General features: G+C 46.8%; 3 protein-coding genes and 1 long non-coding RNA gene across 4 annotated transcripts in view; 1 reads left to right on the forward strand and 3 right to left on the reverse strand.

Annotated features, from left to right (window-relative positions):
* ACTMAP (actin maturation protease) overlaps window positions 1-26,997 on the reverse strand; it is a 345,587-nt gene that overhangs the window by 79,975 nt on the left and 238,615 nt on the right. The window lies entirely within an intron of this gene.
* On the reverse strand, window positions 786-7,632 carry LOC133078625 (cytochrome P450 2A13-like). The gene is given in 11 exon segments (XM_061173730.1): window positions 786-967; window positions 1,491-1,632; window positions 2,181-2,368; window positions 2,820-2,943; window positions 3,570-3,572; window positions 4,132-4,308; window positions 5,511-5,671; window positions 5,926-6,075; window positions 7,000-7,162; window positions 7,454-7,611; window positions 7,614-7,632. Coding segments are annotated over 11 exon segments (1,467 nt in total).
* On the forward strand, window positions 5,593-22,983 carry LOC133078628 (uncharacterized). Its single transcript, XR_009697913.1, has 3 exons — window positions 5,593-5,652; window positions 22,395-22,485; window positions 22,806-22,983. It is a non-coding gene; the product is annotated as an uncharacterized LOC133078628 (long non-coding RNA).
* On the reverse strand, window positions 16,940-26,649 carry LOC133078627 (cytochrome P450 2G1). Its single transcript, XM_061173731.1, has 9 exons — window positions 26,470-26,649; window positions 25,721-25,883; window positions 24,199-24,348; window positions 22,344-22,504; window positions 21,913-22,089; window positions 20,962-21,103; window positions 18,790-18,977; window positions 18,521-18,662; window positions 16,940-17,121 (listed from the first exon to the last, which is right to left on the reverse strand). Exons 1-9 carry the CDS (start codon window positions 26,647-26,649, stop codon window positions 16,940-16,942), a joined length of 1,485 nt encoding a protein of 494 aa, XP_061029714.1.

The raw sequence follows: 26,997 nt of genomic DNA on the forward strand, positions 1-26,997 counted from the left end.
TCTGAAAGTGTTTCTCTCTCCCACCCATTTCATTAAGAAGTCTGACTCCTGTCCCCAGGTCTGACTCTGATCAGACACAGTAGCCTTATCTGGTGGTGGGCACGAAATATGCTCTGGCATCCAAAGTGTGCACGAGTGGGCAAGGGTGTGGGCAAGTGTGTAGTGAAGCCAGGTCAGCTGCCTGTCAGGGCTCTGGAAAAAATCTCCTGGACAGAGCTGTTCAGGTTGTGTAATAGTATGATAAGTTGTTGTTTTTTCACTTGAGGAAGGGGTGCTTTTTAAGAATCCCCCCCAAACGGCTGTGGGTTAAGTATGGCCATCCCTATACAGATCTGTGTTCATGTACTTGCTGAGTACTTACTTGTGTTCTGTGGGACCTCAGATAGAGACTTAAACTCTCTGGACCTCATCTTTGTTACCTGTAAAATGGGCATGAATACTGTTCCCCGTGACATAGGTTTGTGAGCATTAAGTGAGGTGAGTATATGACGCTTTTAGCATAGAGCTGACACAGTGTACTTGCTCAATAAATAATATCTGTTATTGTTACTATTCAAAGTATAGTATAAGGTTTCTTTTCCTCTCAACCCACCTCTAGCAAGGTGAACAGAGTCTGTTTGTTTCTTCCTCTCCTATCCACCTTGCCCCTTCCTTCCCCTGACCCCCGTCCATCATTCCCCCATCCTTAGCCCCACCCCTCCCCTAACCCCGCCCCGCCCCTCCTGCCCCGCCCCTCCCGCCCCCATTTGCTCCTCCCACCAGCCCCACCCTGGCACAGTCCTGGCTCACCGGGGCAGGAAGCTCATGGTGTAGTTTCGTGGGATGGTGACAAAGCCCACGTGTTTGGGGGACATGTCGATGTCCTGGGGTGACTGTGGGGACTTGAAGCGGAAGTTCTGCATGATGGTGGTGAGGAAGAGAAAGAGCTCCATTCTAGCCAGGCCTTCTCCGAAACAGTACCGCTTTCCTGAAGGAACAGGGGGGAGGCATGGAGGTGAGGCTTGTTTTCATTGCTACCTTGACCCCACTATCGACCCCCAGCTGTATTCTCCCAGGGAGGACGGGCTGGAATATCGAGGCCTGAGAGATTTTCAGAGAAGTTGCTACTCCTCTCTGAGCCTGTTTCCCTAGAACATGGGGTGGGGTGAAGCAAAACAGGCTGTAGCAATGGGAACTTTAGGTTCCCCTTCTCCTCAAATACACAATCAAATATGGTTGCTGTGCCATCGCCTTTCTAGGAATCTGAAGAATTTAAGTGACCTTGGACAAATCTCTGACTCAGTCTGGGCCATGATATTCCCCATCTCTGAAATGGGTACAATCATCCCTTTTCTTTTGCCTGGGCCCAGGTTCTTGGTAGTTACGGGGGTTGCAGCTGGTTGGCTCCAGGGTATATGGTAAGAGGGACTTCCAAGTTGGAGAAAGATACTAGGTTACACCTTAGAGATGAAGGAGGCCCCTGGTGGTGTTGGCTTGGCAGTGCGTCTTACCGATGGAGAAGGACACAAAAGCATCACTCTTCTTAAACTGCCCCTTCTCATCCAGGAAGTGCTGGGGGTTGAAATCTCGTGGGTTGGAGAAGAACTTGGGGTCTCTCAGCACGGAGCCCAGCATAGGGAACACTTCGGCACCCTGGTTGGGAGGACGGAGGGGACTTTGATAAGGTGGAGTTGGGGATGGGTGTGCTGAAAGCACCTGGGGGTGGAGGGGGAATTTGTGTGACCTAGGCGAAGGGAAGTGGGAGGCATGGGAGTTGGGGTCCTCTGAGGGAGGAGCTTTGGGGGACATGAGATTCATGGTCCTGAGACAGGAAGTCTGGCAGCCATGGGGTTCATGTCCCCTGAGAAGAGAAGTTTGAGGAACATGGGCCCTGTGTCTCCTGGGGCAGAAGTTTTCACGGACATGCAGTTTGTGTCTCCCAAGGCAGGAGGTTGGGGGAACAAGGGGGTTATGTCTCTTGAGACAAGATTTTTGGGGGGACATAGGGTTCATATTCCCTGAGGCAAGAGGTCTGGGGAGATATGGGATTCAGGAGTCTCTGAGTGGGAAGGTGGAAGGGACACGGTAGTTGGGAAAGTCTTTGAGGGAGCGGGACAGGGGCTGGGAAGCTTCTAAGGGGAACGGGGTGCGGGGTCACAGGGAGTGGGTTGGAGATCCCTTTAGGCTGGGTGGGGCAGCACCTTGGGGAGGAGGAAGTCTCGAAACTCGGTATCCTTGGTGATTCTGCGGGCCGGGCCCACGGGGATCATGTCTCAGAGTCTCTGGGTCTCGTGGATCACCGCCTCTGTGTAGGGCATCTTGGCTCCGTCCTTGAACTTGGGCTGATGGTTCTTGCCAATCACGTGGTCAATCTCCTCATGGCTTTTGGCTTGGGGAGGAGGGGGAACGTGTTTAGCTATTGTGAGGACTCAGGGCAGGGATGATTGTCCAAGTAGGTACAACATGCATGACATCCACGTGTGACATGGACATAGAACATTCAGGCCATAGGCACTGTTGGTGCAGGGTCTTGTTCACCTGGTCCTGCCAAAATCATAGGGGGGGTGCAAGGGAAGAGTCTTGAGGGATGGTCTGGAGGAGCAGGCAGTGGGCACTTGGTTGGTTCCGTGTGGGAACTATACACCGATCAGTTCAGATATTTTCAATATTTTAACAGCTGGTGAAATTCGGCTGGTGCCTATCAGCGAATATCACCTTGTCCCTGGATAGCAGGGCATGTCTGAGGGTCCAGGGACCTGGGAGAGGTGGGACCGTTGCAGCGGGCTTAGAGGAATTTTGAGGGTCTGTGGCCCCCACTTCCTTGCCCCCTCCAGCCTTACCCTCCACATCCGGGTGCTTCATGAGCAGCAGGGTCGTGCTGACCGTCTCAGTGCCCACAAAGAAGAGGTTCAGTGTGGTCAGCAACAGGTTCTTCAAGTAGAACTACGTGTTAGGGTTCTTCTCCTGCGTGGAGAGAGGGCTTAAGGCCGAGCCCACTCCCCCAGGCTCTCAGGGCCCTTCTGGGGGTTTTCCTTTTGGACCTGACTCTTTTAGATCCAGACCATAGGTGGGAAGAGAGACTCTATTTCTTTGTCTTTTTTTTTTTTTTGTGGCCCCACCTTGGGGCATGCGGAACTTCCCCGATCAGGGATCGAACCCGTGTCCCCTGCAGCGGGAGCGCGGAGTCTCAACCACTGCGCCACCAGGGAAGTCCGAGGGACTCTATTTCTGCCAGGCTCTCTCCGGGCCTCCAGGCCTTTGCCCAGGCTGCAGGCTTTGCCCCCAAATGCCCTCCTCACACTCTTTGCCAGCTGACTATTTGTCCTTTAATTATCAGCTTAGTTGTCATTTTTTAAATGGTAGGAATGTTTAGAAACAGAGGGCTAGAGAGAGGCAGTGAGTGAGAAAGGGGGACAGAGAGATGGCATGACAGCATGAGAGCGTTAAAGAGAGACACATTTTTCTGAGACACAGAGGCAGAAGTTTAAGCGACAGCATCATATTCCTTCACTGAAAATACTGCCGCTCACTATGGAGAAATCCCTCCCTGGGTCCTTTCACCTTGAACTTCAGACTCCATAAAGCCCCACCTCCTTTCATCATAGAAGGGAGACTGACAACCAGATGGGGGTGGGGACCCTCCACTGTTGCATAGTAAAGCCAGGTCCCCTGTCCACACAGGTGTATCTGATAACCAGGGAACGAAAGGTGCGTGCAAGGTGGTGAAAAGCACCAGCCTTAGAGTCAGAGAAGGGTCTGAGCTAGGGTCCACTGCTTCCTCGCTGTGTGACCTCAGACTGGGCACTTATACTCTCTGGGCTTCAGTTTCCTCATCTGTAAAATTGGGGTCACAATAGAGAGCCTACTCCAAGAGCTGTCGTGCGTGCTAAATAGGCGGATACCGTAAAGCACTTAAATTAGTGCCTGGCACATGGCAGTGTTGTAGAAATGCTTGCTATTATGATTTGCATGCACAAGTCCTGCCTGAGGACAAGGGCTCAGTAGATGGAACAGTGATGGTTAATTATCATTGGGATTGTGAGAATTATTAGGATGGGGGATGATTTCAATGGGCCTCTGTTCTCCACCACCCCCAGCCTGCTTTCCCTCTGCTTGGCTTTGGACCTCTCCTTACTGGCTGCTGGCGTGTACCTCCTGCATGCGGATGAAGAAGGAGTCGATGAGGTTCCATGGGGAGTTGGGATCCAGAGCGCATTGGCTCTGCCCCACCTTCTTGGCTATGAAGTCCTCCAGCCCCTGCAGCTCCTTAAATGCCTGTTGCTGGGGCCCTGGCAGGTGTTTCGTCACTGAGTAGGACACCTCACAGAGCTGAGGGTGGGGAGAGAAGAAGGGAAGCGAAGGACAGCTGTCAGTGCTCAGGACCCAGTGGGAGTCGGACCTGTCGCAGGGCAAGGAAGGCACTGGGTTAAAGGCACCTACCCAGATGTTTAGGTATTTCGATGGGGCTGGATGGGAATAGATATCTAAGTTTTCACATGAGTTAAGTGTGAGAGACCCTGTCCAAGAATTAAAGTGAGATGGACTGGGACACATATCCAGGTTTCAGATGTTCAGGTGATGCTGGATTGGAGCATACATCTGGTGTTCATATATTCAGGTGAGGTTGGCTTGGGAGACACCTGTCCAGGTGCTTAGCTATTTAGGTGGGACTTGGAAGGGGGGGGGTCACCTAAGTGTTTAGGCATTCAGGTGGTCTCAGTTGGAAACAACTGTGTGGATATTTAGGGAATCTGGATTGGGGGCTTCTGTACAGGTGTTAAGGTATTAAAGTGGGGCTGCTGTGCAGGTGTTAAAGCGGGGAGATACCTGTTCAGGTGTTCATATATTCAAATGGGCCAATAGGGGGCACTTCTGTAGGTATTTGAGTGAGCTGGGCTGGAAGACACTTATTTGGGTGTTTGGGGAACAATCTGTCCAGGTGTTTACATGTTTAGGGGTCTTGGTTTGGGGTACCTGTCTAAATGTTGAGATATTTAAGCGAGCTGGGTAGGGGGCACTGTCTAGATATTCCAGTGGGCTGGTTTGGGACACCTGTGTAGATAACAAATGATTTTGCTGGGCTGAATTTTCCGGCACCAGGTGTTCAGGAAGAGGGCTGAGGTGATCACTTGTCCAGGTGTTAAGAAATTCAGATGCAAAGATAGAATATCTTAAAAGGGAGCATCTGTTAGATATTAAGGTAAGTTGGGGTGAGGACACCTGCGCTGGTGAGAAGAGAAAGCTGGGTTGAGCACATGTATCTTGCCTGCAGTGTCTATTTTTTTTCATTCTTTCTTTTTTTTTTTTGGTGGGGGGAGCATCTTTTGAGATATCCAGGTGTGCTTGGAGACTGAGTATTGGGCACCTGTCCCGGGTTCTGGTGCAACTGTTCAGTTGTCCGAGAGTGGGGGGCTGGTTTTGAGGGGATCCTGTCTGTTGGAGGATGGGAGTTTGGGGCGCCTGTCCTGGTGTGGAGGAGCAGTTGGCAGGTTGAGGTAGAGGCATGGTAGAGCCAGGCTGGGACGGGTTACCTGGCCGGTAGACGTAGCTGTGCAATGGAAGCTTCCCAGCATCCTACGCAGCAATGACAGGAACTCTTTGTCCTCGTAGTCAAAGCGGCCCCCGAAGACGATGGAGCTGATGACATTGGAGACGGTTCGGCTCAGGAAGAAGGTGGGATCGAGGAAAGCGCCTGGGGGATGGGGTGGGGTTGGGGAGAGACAGGGATTTGGGGGAGAGTCAGCTTGGCGGTCTGATGCCAGTCTGCGAATTTGAGGAGAGCACGGAAGTGCTGAGCCAGACTTCCAGCCTCAGACCCCAGAGCTGGGAGGCCAAACGCCTTCGCCCAACCTGGACCCCTTCCGGGGCCAGAATGCGTGTGTCGGTGCCGGCTGTTTTCCTCCTCCTCCTCCTCCTCCTCGCGCTCTCCGGGGTCCCCCCACTCACCGCGCGTGCCCCGGCAGGCCTCGATGAGGAAGTCCGCCTCCCGCTGGATGCGCTCCTCGATGCGGCGCTTGCCCACGCCGAAGTCCCGCAGTGTGGTGATGGAGAAGCGCCGGGGCCGCTTGGCGCGCTCCCAGTTGCCGAACGCCAAGCCTGCGGAGGGAGCTTAGGCGTCGGGGCGGGGCAGAGAGGGGCGGGGCAGGCCCAGATCAGCCCCCTGGCCCAGACAGAGAGCGAGAGAAAGGTGGGCAGAGAGCGAGCGAGTGGGAGATTGAGCGGGGAGGGGTGGGGAGGGAGGGAAAGAGGGTGGGAGGAAGCAAGGGAGGGAAGGAGCGGGGTGGGCGGGGGAGAAAGAGAGAGACAGAGACAGAGAGAGACATACAACTCAGAGAAACGCAGAAAGAGATAGAGACCGAGTTGCAAGAACAGAATCAGAAGGAGAGAGGCAGGAAAGATAACACCGAGAAAAGAGAGATACAGAGACACTCACAGGAAGAGAAAGAGACAGAGGAGGGAAGGAGGGGAAGTGAGATACTTGGAGATCTGGGAGGCGGATATAACAATTGTGAAGGATTCTGAAACTGAGCTGGAGAAGAGAGAAAAATAAGGAGAGAGAAACAGAGAGGGTCTGGGAGGAGGAGAGACTGTTACCAGGAGATGGAGGCATGGGGATTTTGAAACAGAAATAATGTGAGATTCTAAGACTAAGAAAGAAGAGAGAGAGGGAAGGAGAGAGAAGCCTGGGGAAGCACAGAAGTTGAAAAGGAGAAAAAGACAAAAAGGCATATGGAGATAGAGGACCAGGGTTCCAAAGCAGAAGTCCCAAGAGCTTCTAAGAGATACAGAGAAAGAAGAGACATCTAGTGAAAGACAACAGGGAGATAGGGGAGAGAGAGTCAGGGAGAAATAGAGATGCAGAAATGCTAAGACAAATTAGAGACAGAGGGGGCGGCAACAATGAACAGGAATGGGGACAGAGAATACCAGAGGGAGTCAGGAGAAGAAGGCTGGGGACACTGAAGCCATCAAGTCTGCCTGACCACACCCCCCTGCTCCCCGCTCCGAGGTCCCCCTCGCCATAGCCTTTGAAGAGCCAGTTGAAGTTAGCCTGCTTGCCTCGTCCACTGAATTCCTCAGCCTGGTCCACCAGAGCCTCCTTCACAGTGTCATATCCACACAGCACCACGACCTGCCAGGGCCCCAGGTGGACCGTGAACACAGGGCCATAGCGCTCGCTGATCTGATGGCGGTGAGTGGGAGTGGTTAGAGAGCAGCCTCTACTCTGAACTGGCCCTGGACCCAGATCTCACATACCGAGATGCATTTCCCTACAGGCTCTGACGGTCAAGGAGCTGGACATCCCAAGATGTGGTCTTTCCTGGCCAGGACCCTGATACTGAATCTTTAAAACTCCCCTTTCCTTTCCTATGACTCTGGTCCAACATTGTCAATTCCCAGCCACAAGGCCCCAACCAAACTGGGCAGGCCACCACCCTTATCCCATCCCACCCATCTCTCTGCCTTGGGACACCTTCATGAAGGAGTTGTACATCTGCTTGGTGTTCAGCTGCAGGTAGTTCCCGATGAAGGACAAAGGGGTGGGTCCAGGAGGCAGTTTCCCCTGGAGCTTCCTCTGCCGCCAGACAGACATCAAGACCAGTATAGTCAGACAGGCCAGCAAAGCCACAGGAACAGCCCTGAGGCCAGCATGGTGGCACTGGGGGTGACAGTCAGTTGGTGATGTCTGGGATGGTTTGCTTTTGTACTACCTGGGAGAGAAGGGCCGGCTTTGGTCCTGATTACATAATTGTCTCATTTCACCTCCCAACTATACCCCCCACTATGCTCCCCACCTAGCTTGGGACAGAGCCAGCAAGGAAGGAGGAGAGGGACCTCAGATCAGATTAACAGAGAGTGGGCCCCAACATGGAATTTGTGGTTCCCTCGGGAGGGACTACCCTAGGCTGCGGAGGGCAGTAGATAAGTTCCAGAATTGAAGATTTTGGAATATTTGCTTGGGGGAGCCCTTGGGCTTTGGATTTGGGATCTCAGAGTAAGAAGGGACCCCAAAGTGGTGGATTTTGGGGTCTTGGGAAAGAAGAATTCAAAGATCTGGATATAATGGTATTAGAATGAAACAGGACATGTGGCTGTGGATTTGGGGGTCTTTTGGTGAGGAGAGATGTAGGTTGAAGGGTCTCATAGTGGGGGGAGATTCCAGGGAATGGGTTTGAGGGTCTTGAGGTGAGAAAGGACCCCGGGCTGTGGATGCGGTATTCCTGGGAGGAGAGTCCAGCTGGATCATGGAGTCAGCATCTGACCCCAGATGTTGACCTGCTTTTACTTTGGACACAATGCTGCCTCTTGATTCCCAGAATTCTCATTGGGACCTCAAAGTGAGGTCAGGATAGGGGTCATAGAACTGACTCTCTGTGGTTGGGCAAGAGGTAGAAGACCATAGCTGCACTTCCATGGAACTTCCCACAGAACTGGAGAAGAGTAACTCATGGTCTCAGCTGGCAGAGGGACTGGCCAGAGCTTGGAAATAGTAATAAACACCAATATGATACTGAAAAATCCCAACTGTCTCAAGGATTAGAATTCACAGAGAGCCCCAAAGGTTCCCAACCCAGATCCTTAGGGAAGCCCACTACATCGATTGTATCATTTCCATTATTATTATTATTATTATTATTGATGTTTCCCATTTTACATGTGGGTATACTGAGGACAGAAAACAGAGAGTGGGCAAGGGGCACACATGTGAACCCTTTCTCTCCTGCTCTGCACTCACTTCCCCTTCCTGCGATTGGGTTTCCCCACCAGTGGAAAGGGAGTATTTGGGAAGAGAAGGTTGTATTTGAGGGTGTGTGAAGTCCCCGTTAGACGTGATTCCTGGTGTGTCAGGGCTGTTATTAACAGGCAGAGAGAACTATGTCAGGAGAGATTTGGGTAAACTCCAGTGTCAGAAACAGAGAGGGGCCCTGGGATGCTGAAAGTGGGAGTAGAGAAAAGAGGAGTGGTCCTGCTGTTTTTCCCTCGCTGACATTTTTCCTTAATAATGTTAGTTATCCCCAGTAAACACCAACTGTGAAGATTAAGTCCAGGTATGTGTGGTGTGATCCAAGAACAAAGAACAAGATAAACTCAAAGGGCCAATATTGCCAGAACAAGGAGTTACAGGACTCCTATCACTTATGCATCTTTGTGCAGTGTGTGTTTGTGCATAAGTGAGTATCCATACCTCTTTATGGCTATATGTGCACATCTGTGTGAGTGCCTGACAGGATGTGAATGTGTCCGTTGCCAGTGTGCCTGAATGCTTGCCAATCTCTGCATCTGCCTGTGGGTAACATGAGTACATGCTTTGGGATATATGTCTGTTGGGGGATATTTACATGTGTGTCTCTGGGTCCAACACGTAGACTGTGTATTCACACCTATGTGTGTGCATGTACAACTTGTGACTATACGTAAGTGTATGGATGTTTTTGTGTGTTTATTCTGGTGTGGTGTGTAGGCACGCAGGCCATGTTGTGAACATGGGAATGTCTGAGACCTGCTTGTTCCTGTCTGTGTTTGGATTCCAAGAGCCCTGGCCCAGCTCCGTTTCCCTAAGTCTTTATTGAATTTGTTACAATATTGCTTCTGTTTTATGTTTTGGCTTTTTGCCGGTGAGGCATGTGGAATCTTACCTCCCCCACCAGGGATCGAACCCGCACCCCCTCCATTGGAAGGTGAATATTTAACCACTGGACAGCCAGGGAAGTCCCTCCATTTCCCTTCTTAAAAAACAAACAAACAAATAGTTCCCTTATTTTTCAGGATATTACCTCCTTCAGTCTTCAAGGGTCATACTAAGTAGAAAAACTTCCATAGGACAGATGTGTCCTGAGAACATTCTGAGGTAGGTCACTCCTATTGGATCAACTTCTTCTCAGAAAATTCTCTTTCCCACAGTATTATCCCCAGGCTCTTAAGCCTTTTAATAGAGGCATTCAACCAGTGTTTATTGAACCCACTACTTCATGCCAGCTTGTGCTGGGTGATGTTGAGGGCACAGGGGTGACCAAGACAGCCCTGGGACCTGCCCTCATGGAGCTCTCACTCCAGAGGGGGAGACAGATCAGTCACCAGGCAAGGACAGCTCAGAATGGATAGTGCTGGGATGAGAAGGCACAGGCAGAGGGGTCAAGGTCAAGATGGGGGGGCACAGGCAGAGGGCTCAGAGCTGGGATGAGGAGGCACAGGCAGAAAGGTCAAGGTCAAGATGGCGGGGCTCAGGGTTGGGACACCTGATTCAACCGTGTAGCTTCTGGGTAAACCACTAGAGGGCTCAGTAGGAATTTTTCCATGGAAGGATAGGGAGAGTTCCAGGCAGAGGAATCAGCTTGTATAAAGGCCAGAGGCCCGTGGAGCATGGTTGAGAGCTTGTTAGAGCACAGAGATCTGGGGCCATGTTCACTGGTGAATCTGGAGCCATGAGCAGGTGTCCGATCTGGTGGACCATATGCAACTGGGTTGGGGGAGTTTGGACTCTGTCCTGAAGCTACGGGGAGTCACAGAAGGCTTTTAAGCAGTGGAACAAAGTGGTCAGGTTTGTGTTTCAGAAAGATTCTTCAGATTTTTGGAGATGAGACCATAAGCCGAGAGATGAGGAAGTGACTTCTACAGGTGAGAGAGGACAGGACCATGGGGATGGGGAGAGAGGGTGGCTTGGAGAAAGATATGGAAGGAAGAACTAATTCTTCCTTGGTTATATGTTGACTTTGCTGTGGTGAGGGAGGAGGCTAGTGTTGGGGAGAGATGGTAGTGTTGTTTATTGGTTTGGGGACACAGGTCAAGAGCAGGTCTGAGGCAAGAGAAAACGAGCTCAACTTTGGATGTGTTGAACCATGGCATAGTCCCTGCTCTTAGGGATTTCTTAGACTAGTGGGAGAGCAGACCTGGATAAATTAAAGTCCTCAATGATGCCATTAGTTTTAATTAGTAATTATTAGTAATAAATTACTACTTAGGGTTGAGGATTGGGAAGGCCTGGTAGGGGAGGTGTCATTTGAACTGGGTCTTGTGGGATGAGTTCACAGGTAAGGGAAGAGAGCAGGGCGGTCCAAGCCAGGTCTTGGATATGTGAGATGGATGGAACAGAACAGGTATATTTCACAGTAACACCTCCCTGCTCCCTGTCCCAACTTTATCAATTAACTCTCTATCCTCTACCCCCTAGCCTGAACCAAAACTCTTAGGAAGAACCTGGCTCATGCCCACAAGTGTGCCTGAAATGTATGACCCTGTCCAAATGAGAATCTTTTTTTAAAAATTGAAGTGAAATTTTTACACCATAAAATGTTCAGTGGCATTTGGTACGTTCACCGTGTTGAGAAACCACCACCTCTAACTAGTTCCAACAAATTTCCAAACAAGAATCTTTTTTTTTTTTTTTTTTTTGGCCACACCGTGCGGCTTGTGGGATCTTAGTTCCCTGACCAGGGACTGAACCCGCACCCTTGGCAGTGAAAGCATGGAGTCCTAACCATTGGACTGCCAGGGAATTCCCCAAATGAGAATCTTAAGTTAGCCTTCTTGTTTTAAATTTAAATACTAGTACTGCAATAGTGATATCATTCATTGAACTTAGCATCTTACTGTGTGAAATTTTTAATGAGTGTGATCTTATTAAAGTCCTCATAGCAAGCCTATGGTGTTGGTTTTGTCATCCCCATTTTGCAAATGAGTTAAGTAAGGTCCAAAGAGTTGGAAGTGAGTTGCTTTGGGTTTCACAGGCAATAAAGGTAGAGCCTGAACATGGCCTCGTGTGACTGACTCTAACTTTCATGCTCTTCACCACCACTCTAGACTGCCAAGCTCCACCTTTTCTTCTTTATGAACCATCAGAAAACTGTCCTTGATAGCCTGTGGTTTTTGAAAAACTTCCTTGTAAGCCTGAAACAAAACATTCCAAAATGTTAAAGATGTATATTTAAAAGGTCTCTTAATAGGGAGGAGACTTGACCTTTTATTGTTTTTGTATTCTTTGGAACATTAACCAAAGACCTGCTCAACCAGTGTTACCATCCAGGCTATTGGCAGTGAAATGGTGAGTGAGCCTGGAGAACAAGGGGTTTGGTCGGGGAGTGAGATGTTTGTGTTTCAGATTGCAGTGATGACAAAGATCAGGGTAGGGCTGGTGGGAGTGTTGGCTGGAATGCAGTGAAGTAGAAGGCCAAAGAAGAGAACAAAGTCAAGTTTCCTTTTGTCTGATTGTTTGGACAGCTCATGCCCATGGCCACTGAAGTGGCTCCTTCTCAGAAGAATGTCAGGTCTTGGAGTAGAGAGAGGGGGCAAAGTTTGCTAGATGACAGGGATGAAGGAGGCAGACTCAAAAAAGAAAGAATTTTTTTTTTTTTTTTAATGTGGGAGTCGTTGCACAGAAGTGGTATTTATTTATTATTTTTGGCTGTGTTGGGTCTTCGTTTCTGTGCGAGGGCTTTCTCTAGTTGTGGCAAGCGGGGGCCACTCTTCATCGCGGTGCGCGGACCTCTCACTATCGCGGCCTCTCCTGTTGTGGAGCACAGGCTCCAGACGCACAGGCTCAGTAATTGTGGCTCACAGGCCCAGTTGCCCCATGGCATGTGGGATCTTCCCAGACCAGGGCTCGAACCCGTGTCCCCTGCATTAGCAGGCAGATTCTCAACCACTGTGCCACCAGGGAAGCCCAGAAAGAATTTTTATAAGTGGATGTTGTGGTCATACTCTAGACGTGCTCTGAGGAGTTTCTGATTCTGGTTATGGTTGAGTAGCTTCTATAGGGACAAGTATCCTGAAAATAACAACTATAAACTCAGAATAAAACATTAAAAAAAACCCCAATTCCCTGAAATTGCCGAAAAGTGAATAAAGCAGGTAGATACTGAAGGGAGCTAGAGGAAGAGAATTTCCTGTTTATTATACATTTTGGCCTGAAGGCAAGCCCTGGAAGGTGCCGTGGAGGTGGCTAAAACACAGATAGAAACATTGGAATTTTTCTGACTTGAAGAACCAGAAGACAGAGTTTAGGGTGATTATAACACCTGGTGGTAGTGGTGGTAGAACCTCAAAAAAGGAGAGAGAAAGAGAGGGGGAGCCCCAAATTCTATGTATAAACTGTGTCCAAATTTCTGACTGATTGTTGAGCTATTTATGTGCTGGAAAACTCCAAGCGGTGTCAGCCAAGGCTAAAAGAACTGAAATAAGATTTCAGAGCTGAGCCTTTGAGCTCAGTCAAATTAACTGCTCCCTGAAAACAAAACAAAATAAATCAATATTCTTCAGCAGAACATAACAGAATCCAGAGTCTCTACAATGTACCACTTGCAATATCCAGGATAAAATCCAAAATTACTAGGCATATGAAGATACGGGAAAATATAACCATACTCAAGAGAAAAGGAAATTGATGGAGAACAACCCTAGCATGACCCTAATGTTGGAATTTAGCAGACAAAATTTTAAAAACACCTGTTATGTCTGTGCTCAAGAATGTCAAAATGGTGTTGAGACATAAGAGGTATTGAACCTAATTCTGACCCTGAGACTCATTGGAGGTGGTTGAATGAGTAACTTTCATTGGCGAGAGTGTTAGAAAAGCTATGCTCTTAAGAGGAGAGACTATTCAGAGTAGGACTGGGAAATGGAAAGAAAATTTGGACACGTGGTTCATTTATTTAGCAACTATTAATAGAACACCTGCTAAAGTGGCCAAGATGGCAGAGCAGGAAGACCCTGAGCGCACCTCATCCCACAGGCACACCAAAATTACAACTATTTACAGAGCAACTATTGATGAGAAAGACCTGAAAACTAGCAGAAAAGATATTCTACAGCTAAAGGTATAAAGAAGGAACCACAATGACGTGGGTGGGAAGGGCAGAGATGCAGCATAGTCAAGACCTATACCCCCAGGTGGGCAACCCACAAACAGGAGGACAATTACAATTGTAGAGATTCCTGCCAAGGACCGAGGGGTTCCAAACCCCACATTGGGCTCCCCAGCCAGGGGGTCCTGCAGCAGGAAGATGAGCCCCCAGAACATTTGACTTTGAAGGCCAGTGGGGGTTATTTTCAGGAGCCAAGTCCTGAGCCATGGCCAAAGTTTCTGTTGTTGTTTTTTTTAAAGCCACTCAGTTTGTGATATTTTGATATGGTACCTAGGAAACTACCTGTCTTAGCAAGCTAATACATCCATTAACAGAAAAATGGATAAGCAAATTATGGTATATCCATACAATTGAATTTATTCAGCCATAAAAAGGAATAAAATACTGATACATACTGTCACTGGCAGGAACCTTGAAAACATTATGCTAGGCAAAAGAAGCCAGTCACAAAAGACCACATATTGCATGATTCCATTTATATGAAAGTCAAGAACAGAGAACCTATAGAGATAGAAAGTAGATTAGTTGTTGCTTAGGGTGGGGTGTGGGGTGACAGAGTAGGGGAGTGACACCTAGAAGGTATGAGGTTTATTTTTGAGGTGATGAAAATGTTCCAAAATCGACTGCAGTGATGATTGCACCTATCTATGAATGTATCAAAAAACATTTAATTATACACTTTTAAGTGGGTGAATTTTATGACATGTGAATTATATCCCAATAAAACCTTTTTAAAAGCCAAAAAAAAGTAAAGAAAATGTCCTCTCTGACTCATATATCCTGATGTGTTCTTCCTACCAGTGAAAGTATAAAGACAATTGATTCACCTAATTTCTGAGAAGAACTTACTCCAAGGAAATAAAAGGGATATTGACTCTCTCAAAACTTTCTCATACCATCTGGTGTCACCCCAAACCCTTGGGCTTCTCTTCTTGCATCATAGCCTTCGACACTATCCTGTCCTTCCATCAGAGCCCTGGCTACTCTTGCTGTCACTGTCCAGAGATGTTAGTCTTCTTCACTTCACTGTGAGCCCCATGAGGTCACTGAATGAATCTATCCTGGTCACCATTATGGCATCAGTTCCTTCCACAGGGCCCCATTTATAATAGGGATGTGTGTTGAATGACTACAGTGCCTTATAGCTCTTGGAATTTCTAGGAAGTATCTAATTGACTCTCCTCATCAATAAAAGTGAAGGTGGGTACAAGGCATGACCATTTCTTGTCCAATGTGAGACACCCCTAACAGCAATCTTCACTACAGAGGTACCCATTAGGTGACTCTCCATGGTGGTCCTAGTCTCTCACTGCCCAACTCTTCTCCCTCCCTTCTTTCCTTTCATGGGTGTCAGATCTGTATCCTGGTCTGAAGACTTTTCCTGACCCACTCTGCTTTCTTCCTCTTTTGTCTTTCCCACACATTACCCCCCAATAAAATGATGCACTCCCAGCTCTGTCTAAACCTCTGTTTCCTGAAGGATGCAATTTACATACTGTCCATCATGACTTTTGTTCTTTATCACATACCCAGTCTCAAAACTCTTCCAATTTTGGAAAATCCCATATTGTGTGACTCTTCATCAGGGGAAAGTCTTTGTCTCCCACCACAACAGCTGAAGGGGTACCATTAATTCTTCCTCACCACATTCTGACTGTGGCTTGGCTAACTGGATCATCCTGCTGGGAACTTTGACTCTTGCTGGAGGATGTGACACAAAACCACAGACACAATTAGGAAGTTGTCCACAGTGGCTTCAATGGGTCAAGAGTCCCAAAGCAGTAGTGTTCAGTGCCTGGGAATTGGGTGGGGTGGCAGTGGCAGCAGCAGCCCCTAGCTGGATGGTTCTGGTCATTACCTTGGCTGATGTTCTCCTGGCACAGCTCTTTTTTTTTCCTACTCATATTCTTAGCCTAGCTTTCCAGAATTCCTATTGATTTTGTGAGCTAACCAATCACCTTCCAATAGCTAGCAGACTTTTCTACTTAAAGTAGCCAAAGACATTTTATGTTGATTAAAAATAGGAACCTTGACTGTTAGGGGACTTGGGAGCCTCTGGGAGGTGTCATGTTGAGAGAGAAGTTATAAAGGATGAACTGTTATCCCTAGAGTGATACCTGAACCCCCTCTTTCACTCATGCCCCGTGTTCAATACATTAGCAAACCCTGCAATCTCATGCATCATAATAAATCCCAAATCCATCATCTTCTCCCCACCTCCACTGGTTCTGCTGTGTCTGAGCCAACATCACTGCTTGTAGTAGCTTCCTAATTGGTCCTTGATTTTGTCCCCCCTCCCTCCCTCAGTTTATTCATTGTATAACAGCTAGAGCGAGCCATTTAGAACATGTCGATATATGTCACCCTATGTTCACCAACCTTCCCAAAGACCTCCATCTCGCTCAGGTCCTCACCAAAGGCCACGAGGCCCCACACAATCCAGCCCTTTAACCCTCTGCCTCATCTCATTCACTCCTACTCTCTCATTTCCTCCTCTACTCCAGCCACATGTCTCCTTGTGGATTCATGCACACACACATAGTCTTCTGCCTTATGACTCTGCTCTCTTGATTGTTCTGCCAGGAACACTCCCTTCCCGGGTATCTGCCCAGCTTGCTCCTCGCTACCTTGTGAAACCACCCATGCCACCAATTTAAAATTCCAATTCTGGAATTCTCTAGCCCATTTCCGTACTTTGCTTTTCTAATGCACTATACCATTTAAAAATTTTATAATGTTTATTCTTCATTGGCTGCCTTTGGTCTTTATCAGGGAAAAGTCAAAGGAACAACATAAAGGTATGGAGTCTACAACAAGAATTTGGTACAGTCAGAAACCTAGCTGGAGGTGAACAAATGAACTTAAAATCTGCAAGCCTTTGCCAAAGTCTTGGACAGGGCATTGCTTTTCTGCTGGATGTAGAAGATACACAGCTCCTTATTTCTGGGTGAACCTCGCTGACCTGTGTCCCTTGACAGTGTAATAGTGCCTTCTCTTAGGGCTGTTGTGAGAATTCAGGAAGATGAAGAGGTTGGATGCGTGTGGACACGTGGGCAGGGCTCTGTTCTCCGACGGTTCCTGCCACATCCAACAGGGGGCGCTCAGCGGGCCGTGAGGCAGAGCTCATAGGTCGGAGGGATGTTGCCAAAGCCCGAGACCTTGGGCGTGACATCGATGTCAGCGGGTGGCACCAGCGAGCGTAGGGAGAAGTTCTGAAGGATGGAGGTGAAGTAGAGAAAGATTTCCATGCGGGCCATGGCCTCGCCCAGGCAGATGCGCTTTCCTGTGGGCATAGAAGAGGGCGGGAGGGAGGGTCAGAGCTGCACGGGATAATGGGAGCAGGGAGAGTGTTCCGGTCCCACCACCCCTCCGCCTCAGCTGCCTCCTCAGCATCTCTGGGGTCATGATAACACCCACTTTTTAGGGTTATTATAAAGATGCAGTGGGCTTCTATAGTTAGTGCTCTGCTAGGATCTTCCACTTATAGGGGCTCAACACGTGGAAGCTACTCCTTTGATGGCTCAAATTCGAACAGATTCTAGCATGGAATGAATGGTTCTAAAGGATCCACGAATTTGAAGATTCTTTTCATTTCCAGTTCTTAAAGGTTTATGAAGTGCCTACTAGGTGCCAGAAACTGGTGAGGGAAGATAAAACGTCACACTTAAATAGTGCTTGCTCTAAAAAAAGGGTTGATATACGTATACATGTAACTGATTCACTTTGCTGTACAGCAGAAACTAACACAACATTGCAAATCAACTATACTCCAATAAAAATGGGAAAAAAAATAGTGCTTGCTGTTTGTCAGTCACCCTTCCAATGGGTTGGAGAGATTACTCTCCATTTTACAGACAGGGAGCTGAAGTAACTCATTCATGGCCCCACTGATGGTGTTTGTAAGTGGTGAAGTGGGGTCCTGTTTCCTAACACTGCACTGACACCAGGTTCAATGTGGCTTACACTTAAAATACAATTGTTCTAAGATATTGAGTTACCAAGTTACTGTTCATTGGGCAGATCTTCCTTGCTGCCTGTTTTGTACTGTCTGCAAACTAAGAATCTTTTAACATTTTTAAGTGGTTAAAAAAATCAGAGAAAAATAATATTTTGTGATGTGAAAATTAAACAAAATTCAAATTTTATTGTCTATATGTCTATAGTTTTCTTTGGCATCCATCACAGACATGCTCTTTTATTTTTTGGCGGTGCTGTGTGGCTTGTGGAATCTTAGTTCCCCGAGAAGGGATCGAACCCGGGCCCCATGCAGTGGAAGCTCGGAGTCCTAACCACTGGACCTCCAGGGAATTCCCCAGACATGCTCATTATTTATGAATGTCTATGGTTGCTTTTGTAGTACAATGGTGGAGCTGAGTAGTGCAGATTGCACAGTTCACACAGAGGCCATATGGCCAGCAAAACCTAAAATATTTTCTATTTGGTCCTTCGAAAAAATATGCTGACCCCTGTTTAGTGCTATTACTTTTCTAATTATCAGAGTCAATGGTTCTAATATTCCATCATTCTGGAATTCTAGGATTCTAGGATTGTATGATTCTATGAAATAGCATTCAACTTCTCATTCAAACCTGAATGTCAAATACAGACCAAGGGTTGCGGGATATATCTAGCATGTTTCTGCAGGGGTGGTGGTGGTAGGGACTCAGACCATAGACACCTACCAGAAGAAAAAGGCACAAAGGCTTCATTCTTCTTGAAGCGGCCCTGCTCATCCAGGAAGTGTTGGGGATAGAAGGCATCTGGGTAGCGGAAGTAATTGGGGTCTTTGAGGACTGAGCCAAGCAGAGGAAACACGTTGGTGCCCTGGGATGAATATGGGGGCAGTTAGGAGAAATCAGTGTTGGAGTATGAAGGTATGGCGTATGGTAGGGAATGCAGAGGAGAGAGGGGCACAGTGGAGGGAGAAGTGACAATGAAGGTACAACTCCACCTTGGGCAGAAGGTAGCCTCGGAAATGAGTGTCCCGGATGACATTATGGGGGACACCCATGGGCACGATATCTGTCAGTCTCTGTATCTCATGGATCACGGCATCTGTGTAGGGCATCTTGGCCCGGTCATCGACACTTGGGATCCGGTGTGGTCCAATCACCTGGTCAATCTCTTCATGGATCTTGGCTGGAAGAGACCAGAAAACATAACAGACAATGATGCAGGAGGTGTTTCTAGAGACCAGGGTTGGGTTGTGGGTTTGTATCTTCAGCACCTGTGGACCCTGAGGGAGCAGGCCATGTGTATTTGAACTGTCTCTTTATTCTTAAAACCTGACAAGAATAAGAATTGGTGGGGCTGATAAACACTCATCAGACCAGGAGGCAGGAGTGGAGCCTTGCATGTCAGCTGGGACATTTGATCTTTATCTTGAAAACACTGAGGAACCATGGAAGGCTGATGCTCAGGGCAGTGTCCTGCTCCCAGCTGAGCTGCCATGCACAGATTTTTGACAGGCTGGGAAATAGGTAACGAGGACAGGATTGAAGCAAATGACAACAATGATGTGACAGTGATTAAGAACACTAATGGTGCAGTTACTCCTCTCTGCACTTCCTGGATGAGTGACCTTGGGGCGAATGACTTTACCTTCTGAGCCTCTGTTTCTTCATCTTCAAAATGGACGTGACGGTCTAACAAACTCATAGAGTTGTAAATTTTACATAAAATCCATTATGCAAGTAATTAGGATAGTGCCTAGCACGTAGACGATGTCCATTAAATATTTGATGATTTAGATTGTAAAAGACAACTTGGACAATGAAGGAGGGACTACATGAGTTTGAGTGGAAACAAGTTAGTCTCTCCCATTATCTGTAACAAGAGAAATTTGTTTGTTTGTTTTGAACTGCATTAGAAAGGAGAGGGGGGACTTCCCTGGTGGCACAGTGGTTAAGAATCCGTCTGCCAGTGCAGGGGACATGGGTTCGAGCCCTGGTCTGGGAAGATCCCACATGCCGTGTAGCAACTAAGCCCGTTTGCCACGACTACTGAGCCTGCACTCTAGAGTCTGAAAGCCACAACTACTGAGCCCACGTGCCACAACTACTGAAGCTCACGTGCCTAGAGCCTGTGCTCTGCAACAAGAGAAGCCACCACAGTGAGAAGCCCGTGCACCACAACAAAGGGAAACCCCCACTTGCCGCAGCTAGAGAAAGCCCATGTGCAGCACCGAAGACCCAACACAACCAAAAATAAATTAATTATTTAATTAAAAAAACAAAAAAAAGAAGGGAAAAGGACCAAAACTGGGGATTTTCCTTGGTGAGTAATGAATTTCTCATTACTGGAGTTACCCAACCAGACCAGATTGCAATTTACTGGTGATGGATTCTATTTGATTCTGGCACTATAGTTGGCTAAATAATGGCCATCAAAGTATTACCTCCAGGACTTCCCTGGTGGTCCAGTGGGTAAGACGCCACGCTCCCAATGCAGGGGGCACGTGTTCGATTCCTGGTTGGGGTAGATCCCGCATGCCACGTGGTGTGGCCAAAAAAAAAAAAAGATATTACCTCTTAACCCCTGGAACCTGTGAATGTTACCTTACATGACCAAGGGCACTTTGCAGATATAATTAAGGATTTTGAGATGGGGAGATTATCCTGAGTAATCCAGGTTGGCCCTACATGTAATCACAAATGTCTATATAAGAAGGAGGCAGAAGGGTCAGAGTCAGAGAAGATGTGACATTGGAAGCAAAGAGAGATTTGAAGGCACTATGCTGCTGGCTTTGGAGTCGAGGGAAAAATCGTGAGCCCAGGAATGAAAGGAATACAGCTTTAGAAATTGGAAAAAGCAAGGAATCAGATCTACCTTGGTTCGATCCAGTGAAAGCCTATTTGAACTTCTGAACTCCAGAACTGTAAGATAATAGATTTTTGTTGTTTTAAGCTACTAAGTTTCTCATAATTTACTGCATAAACTATTACAAGCACCAAGCAGAAGATTAAATTAAACGGCCTTCCAAGCCAGAGATTCTGAGATTACACATCCTAAGTTTCTAAAGTGTGAAGAGTCTAAAGCTGTAGGGTTCTAAGGTTTCAAGATGATGTCTTCTTTCCTGTTGGAAATGAGAGTTACCAGGTAAGCAGCTCAGGTGGACGCTCACCTTCTACCTCAGGATGCTTCATCATTAGCAGCAACCCATAGCGTAGCGTAGAGCTCACAGTCTCAGTGCCAGCAAAAAAGAGGTTGAGAGTGGTGAGGACCAAATTCTTGAGGTTGAATTCTGTGTGGGGATTGTTTTTATCCTGAAAATGACAGGGATAATAAATAGAATCACCCTTCTCTGCCTCTATCTTATTTTCTCCCTGTGTATAAGGTAGGGCTTTGTGAAAACACAAAAGATGGGTGAACCAGGTGAGTATCTGGGAGAGGAAACAGCCAGAGCAAAGGTCCTGAGGCAGAAGTGTGCCTGGCGTGGAACCACAAAGTGTGTCGGGTGAGAAAAAACAAAGAGAAGGCCAGCATAGTTGCCGGTATAGTTGAAGTGTAGTGAACAGTGGGGAGAATGAAGGAGAAAAAAGTAGAGATTGCTTTGTCAGAAAGTTGACAGGACATTGCCTTTGAAAGTTCTAGGACATTAGGGTAACAAAATTTAAAACTGCCTAGTACAGAGGTTCTACAATAAAAAAATATAAATTTCTAAAATTCTAAGTATCCATGATATAGAGGTATTAAGCTTCTAAATTGCTGCATATCCAAGACTTTAAACTTTTAACCTTAAACTCAAAAGTTTAGACTTTAAATGTTTGAGCTCCGCCAATTCTAAGACTCTAAAGACTCATTCTACTTTTCTATATTTGTAAGTCTCTGGCATATAGGATTAGAAAGGTGTAAGATTTTAAGTTTCCATGTTCTTAGAATTTTTAGATTCAAAGTTTAAGAGTGTAAGAGTTTATGCCTTTACAGTTTCTATATCTCATCTATAAATAAAAGTAAACCATGTGAAACAATACTTGCTTTTTTGTTGTCAATATGTTTACAGATGAGTTTAAAGTTGTAGGTGGTAGGGATTGAGGAGATGAGAGGAAAGGATTGGGGGAAGAGGAAGAGGTACCTGGTGCATCTTGATGAGGAAGCAGTCAATGAAGTCTCGAGGGTTTTGGGGGTCAAGGGATGCTTCATTGATCTTGACCCTGGAGGCAATGAAGTCCTTGAGCTCCTCTATCAAGTAGTAGATGCGATTGTGTCTTCCTGGCAAATATTGCATGATTCCAGAATACATGTCATATAACTGTGGGGAATAAGCAAAGGGGATTTGTCAACAATGGGCACCAGAGGCCAGCATGGGCTGAGTCTGGAGTCAAATAGTTGGGCTCAACATCCAGCATTGGGTCTGAGAATTGCTTGCATGAGGCTCTTTGCTTCTTGGAGACCCAGGACATTTTGATATTTGCCTCCCAGGATTGTGGGGAGGATAAGTGAGGTAGAGGCAGGGGCTTAGTTAACTCAGGTTGGGGGGTGGACAGAGAGGTGGCTGGTGGGCACCTGGGCCCAGGGTGTGCTCATCTCGATGAAACTCTCGTTGATCATCTGCAGCAACTTCAGGAACTGCTTGTCCTCATAGTCAAAGCGGCTTCCAAAGACGACGGAACTGATGACATTGGAGACAGTGCGGCTCAGGAAGAAAGTAGGTTCGATGGGGGCCCCTGGGTGATGGAAGTTGGAGGCCATGAGTAGGAACATGGGATGTGAAATCATTCAGTTGCAGATATGAGTCCTGACTCAACTGCTTAACAGCATTTGTTAGTTACTTCATTTTTGTGTTTTGAGTCTAGATTTCCCAATCTGCAAGTTTGTTTAGTAGCCACTTCATTGGTTCATGAGAATTCAATATAATTATTCATGTGAAATACTTAGCACAATGCCTGACATGTAGTAAACACAAGAAATGCTGGTGGAGGGACTTCCCTGGTGGCACAGTGGTTAAGAATCCATCTGCCAATGCAGGGGGCACGGGTTCGAGCCCTTGTCTAGGAAGATCCCACATGCCGCGGAGCAACTAAGCCGGTGAGCCACAACTACTGAAGCCCGTGTGCCTAAGAGCCCGTACTCCGCAGCAAGAGAAGCCACTGCAGTGAGAAGCCTCAGCTCGCCGCAACTTAGAGAAAGCCCGTGCGCAACAACGAAGACCCAATGCAGCCAAAAATAAATAAAATAAATAAATAAATTTATTTTAAAAAACTTGAAAAAAAATGCTAGTGGAGCTTAATCATTATTTTTTGTTATTAGTATTTAATTGTTTGTGCTGGAGAGTCACACATTTGGGAAAGAAGTGGTGGTACAGGACACATTAAAAAAAAAAAAAAGAATGGCTTGATCTCTCTATCTCTACCAATGATTCCATCTGAGCTATTAGGAAAATCCTTCCCTTGGTCTCAGCTGCACCATCTATAAAATAGGATGCCGGTCAGGTCAGTGGATTTGGGGGCAATTTCTCTAAAACAATGCATATATTCACAAAAATGCAGTTTTGCAAATAATTTCTAGGGGTACGTGAACTTTCAAAGTCTCTATGCAGACCATTTAGCATCCATGGAGTTCTAAAAATTTGTTTCACGACCATGTGAATATATGTAACACTACTGAACTGTACACTTAGAAATAGTTAGGCTGGCAAAATTTTACATTACGTGGTTTTTACCAAAATTATGTATTTTTGTATGTATATGTGTGAATGTATACCTAGATAGATAGATAGACAGAGAGATGTAATAAAATTTAACCCTGTCACTAAGAAAAGGCACAAACTCACATATCGCCAAAGTCTGCATTTGATATCAGGAGCTCAAAAACCCCTGGAGATCCACTGATTCAAGTCTCTGGACAAGTGATCCCTAAGGGTCTTTCATGTGAACTTTTTTTTTTTTTTAAAGGAATTCCTTTATTTTTGTTTATTTATTTATTTATTTTTGGCTGCGTTGGGTCTTCGTTTCTGTGCGAGGGCTTTCTCTAGTTGCGGCAAGCGGGGGCCACTCTTCATCGCGGTGCGCGGGCCTCTCACTATCGCGGCCTCTCTTGTTGCGGAGCACAGGCTCCAGACGCGCAGGCTCAGTAGTTGTGGCTCACGGGCCTAGTTGCTCCGCGGCATGTGGGATCTTCCCAGACCAGGGCTCGAACCTGTGTCCCCTGCATTGGCAGGCAGATTCTCAACCACTGCGCCATCAGGGAAGCCCCATGTGAACTTTTAACATGGACTCTGGCTGGAAATCTCAGTAAATCCTCCATCTTTTTCATCCTCTCTCATTCCAAAGCTTTCTCCCACCAAGGCCCATCTTGTCATGACTGAGCTCTCTACAACCACCCAGCCCCCTTGCAGCCCTCCCCCTTGTGGCCCCCATACCCTTGTTCTTGCGTAATTCCTCTAGTAGGAAGCCAGCCTCCTCCTGGATCCGCTCCTCAATACTCCTCTTCCCCATCCCGAAGTCCCGAAGAATGGTCAGGGAGAAGCGTCGGAGAATCCTCCATCGTTCTCCATTAGCTAGAGCTACACCTGCCAGAATCTAAGTGTCAGGCTCCTGCTTCCACTCCTTTTTGTGCCCAACTCTGTGCTGGACTGGGAGGGTGCCAGAATATGACAGCTGTAAACTCTGCTCTCGGGGATGCTTTTCCAACCTCCCAGGCTTAATGGGGAGACTAAAGTTCCCTCCCTACTGGACCTCAAAAACAGTCCAGGACTGAGGTGAAGGAAATCAGGCTAGTAGTGATTGGGGGAGATCAAGGAGAGTTTCTTACAAGATAGAGACCTGGAACTGGATAGATGCATAGGATGGATGGATGCATAGGAATATGGAGGGAGATATAGATAGAATGCCATATAGAGTACACCAGAATGGGGAGACTACTTCTATTTTCTATGTTCTACTTGGATTCTCTAGACATAAACACATAAGCGTACACAGAAGATCACACCTGTACATCAATATACCTACACAAAAGGAGTTACCACGCAGTAAGCAGTATTTAGAAGTTTCCAGATGTACATGGATTGGTGAATTAGTATTTGGAAATTTAATGAAATGATTTTGATAGATTAATGAATGGGAGAAAGAGTTTATGACTGCAATGACTGATGAATGGATGGATGAAAGACTTAGTGGATGGGTGAAGGGTTAATGGATGGGTGGTTTCAGATGTATGGATAAATGGCTGGAAGGATGATTGAAAGATTAATAGGTGGATGAATGATGGAAGGATAAATGAATGGATGGATGGAATGATGGATAGATGGGTAAATGGAAAGTTAATTGATAAATGTATAGATCAATTGGATGGAAAGATATTTGTATAGAAAGTCTAATGGATGGATGGATTGTTTTGGTGGATGTATGGATCAATGGAAAAATGGAAGGGTGGAAGGAAAAGTATAGGGATAGATGGATGGATGGAAGTATCAAAAGAATGTTGTGAGGCTGCTTGGAATTGAAGGATGTGGGCAATTAGAGATGGATGTGTAGGTAACATTAGAAAGGTATCTATCTAAAGGGAGGATGCAGAGACTTATGGGTTGGGTGTGTATGTACGTATAGGAAAATAAGAAGTAAGGTTGGCTATGAGGGCTTGAGTGAGTACACAAAGAGTGTCACTAATCCATTAAAAATAAGGACACAAGTAACACAGAAGATATTCTAGAGTCAGATGGTTTGGGTTTAAAATAAAATGGTTCTACCACTGACTGTTATTATCTAACCTCTCTCACCCTCGACTTCCTCATTTGCAAAATTAGTAAGACATTAATAGCTCCCTCAGAGGAGTCACTGCAATAATTCATTTAGAGTACTTATCAAAGAACCTGGGACATAGAAGTACATTACACTTTGTGATTACATTTTGTTTTTATTTTTGTTGTTGTTGTTGTTACCTACCATGACCTTGGAAGTTTCGCTCTATTGAAGCCAATTCTCCACGGCCGCTGAACTCATCTGCTCGGTCTACCAGGGCTTCCTTCACTGCTTCATGTCCACATAAAACAACTACCGGCCGGGGACCCATGTACACAGTGAAGACTGGGCCATATTTCTCCCTGAGCTGAGAGTGAAGGAAGACATAAGAGGAGGAGGCTGATTGGAGTACCAAGTAACAACCAACAAGAATTTTAGGAGATGGAGATTTCAAGGAGATAGAAATGTGGGACTAACAGATAAAGGTGAGCTCTGGGCTTGGAAAGACTACTGAGGAAAAGGCTCAGAAGCCTTGGCTTCTATCATCCTGGGAAAGATCCTCCAACGCTGCCACAAGGCTTGGTTTCTGCATCTATAAAATAATGGACCTGGATGAGATGGAACTCCAAGATCCATGCTTCTGCCTCTGAAGTGCTAAATTTCTAGAATCCTAAGATTTCGTGACACTGAGTCTCAAAGTTCAAAGACCAACAGAGTGCAAGAGTTCTTGTGTTTAAGGATAGAAGGTAAGGTTATTCCAAAGTCCTGAGGTTGTGAGAGTCTTAAGGTTTAACATGCTAGGAGTCTGTGTTTCCAAGAGTTTCAGATTCTGAAATTCCAGACATTTAAGGTTGTGTTTCCAAGAGCCTGTGTTTTAGAAGTCAGAAATTTCTACATTATCTGTCTATAGAATTAATTGCTTCCAGCTCTATGAGAGGAGTAGACAGACTCACCTTCATGAAAGACTGAAAAGTGGCATCAGTACGGACTTGCAACAGGTTCCCCAGGAAAGGTATCGGTGTGGGACCAGGGGGCAGCTTCCCCCCTTTGCTGGTCCGTTTCCAGATGATGAGGATGAGCAGACAAGACAAGCAGAGTGCCAGAAAGATGGTGAAGGCCCCTCTCAGCTCCATGGTGCCAGGTCGAGGGGTTGTGTCCAGGGTACCAGATCCTGCCTAAATACATTCTGGGAAATCAGCTGTGCAGAAATCTGAACACCCTGGGATTCAAGTTTTCCGGGTATGGATGCCATCAAGGAAGAGATTGCTTTATCTGGGGGTGGGGGTGGGGTGGGGTGGCGGTGATTATATAACCTATAATCTCCCGACTGAATAAAGATAGATTGAATTCATCTGGGGAAATCCACTGGGGCCATTCCCCTTTCTTCATATTTCCAGTTCCTCAGTTCTCCCTCAGCTCAGTTTCCAGTTCAACGTGTCTTGGTAGGACGTGGGAAACAGTTGAACATCATTTTTAGGCTA

The sequence above is a fragment of the Eubalaena glacialis genome, chromosome 18 (genome assembly GCF_028564815.1).
Source record: "Eubalaena glacialis isolate mEubGla1 chromosome 18, mEubGla1.1.hap2.+ XY, whole genome shotgun sequence".
Lineage (NCBI taxonomy): Eukaryota > Metazoa > Chordata > Mammalia > Artiodactyla > Balaenidae > Eubalaena > Eubalaena glacialis.

Bases quoted from the DNA above. Each gene is read 5' to 3' on its own strand.
- LOC133078627 (XM_061173731.1), bottom strand. From the start codon at position 26,649: ATGGAGCTGAGAGGGGCCTTCACCATCTTTCTGGCACTCTGCTTGTCT. The intron at 22,090-22,343 runs GTGCCCACCAGC...TATTCCCCACAG, and splicing joins TGAGCACACCCTGGGCCCAG to TTATATGACATGTATTCTGG. The intron at 21,104-21,912 runs GTACCTCTTCCT...TGTCATTTTCAG, and splicing joins TCCTCATCAAGATGCACCAG to GATAAAAACAATCCCCACAC.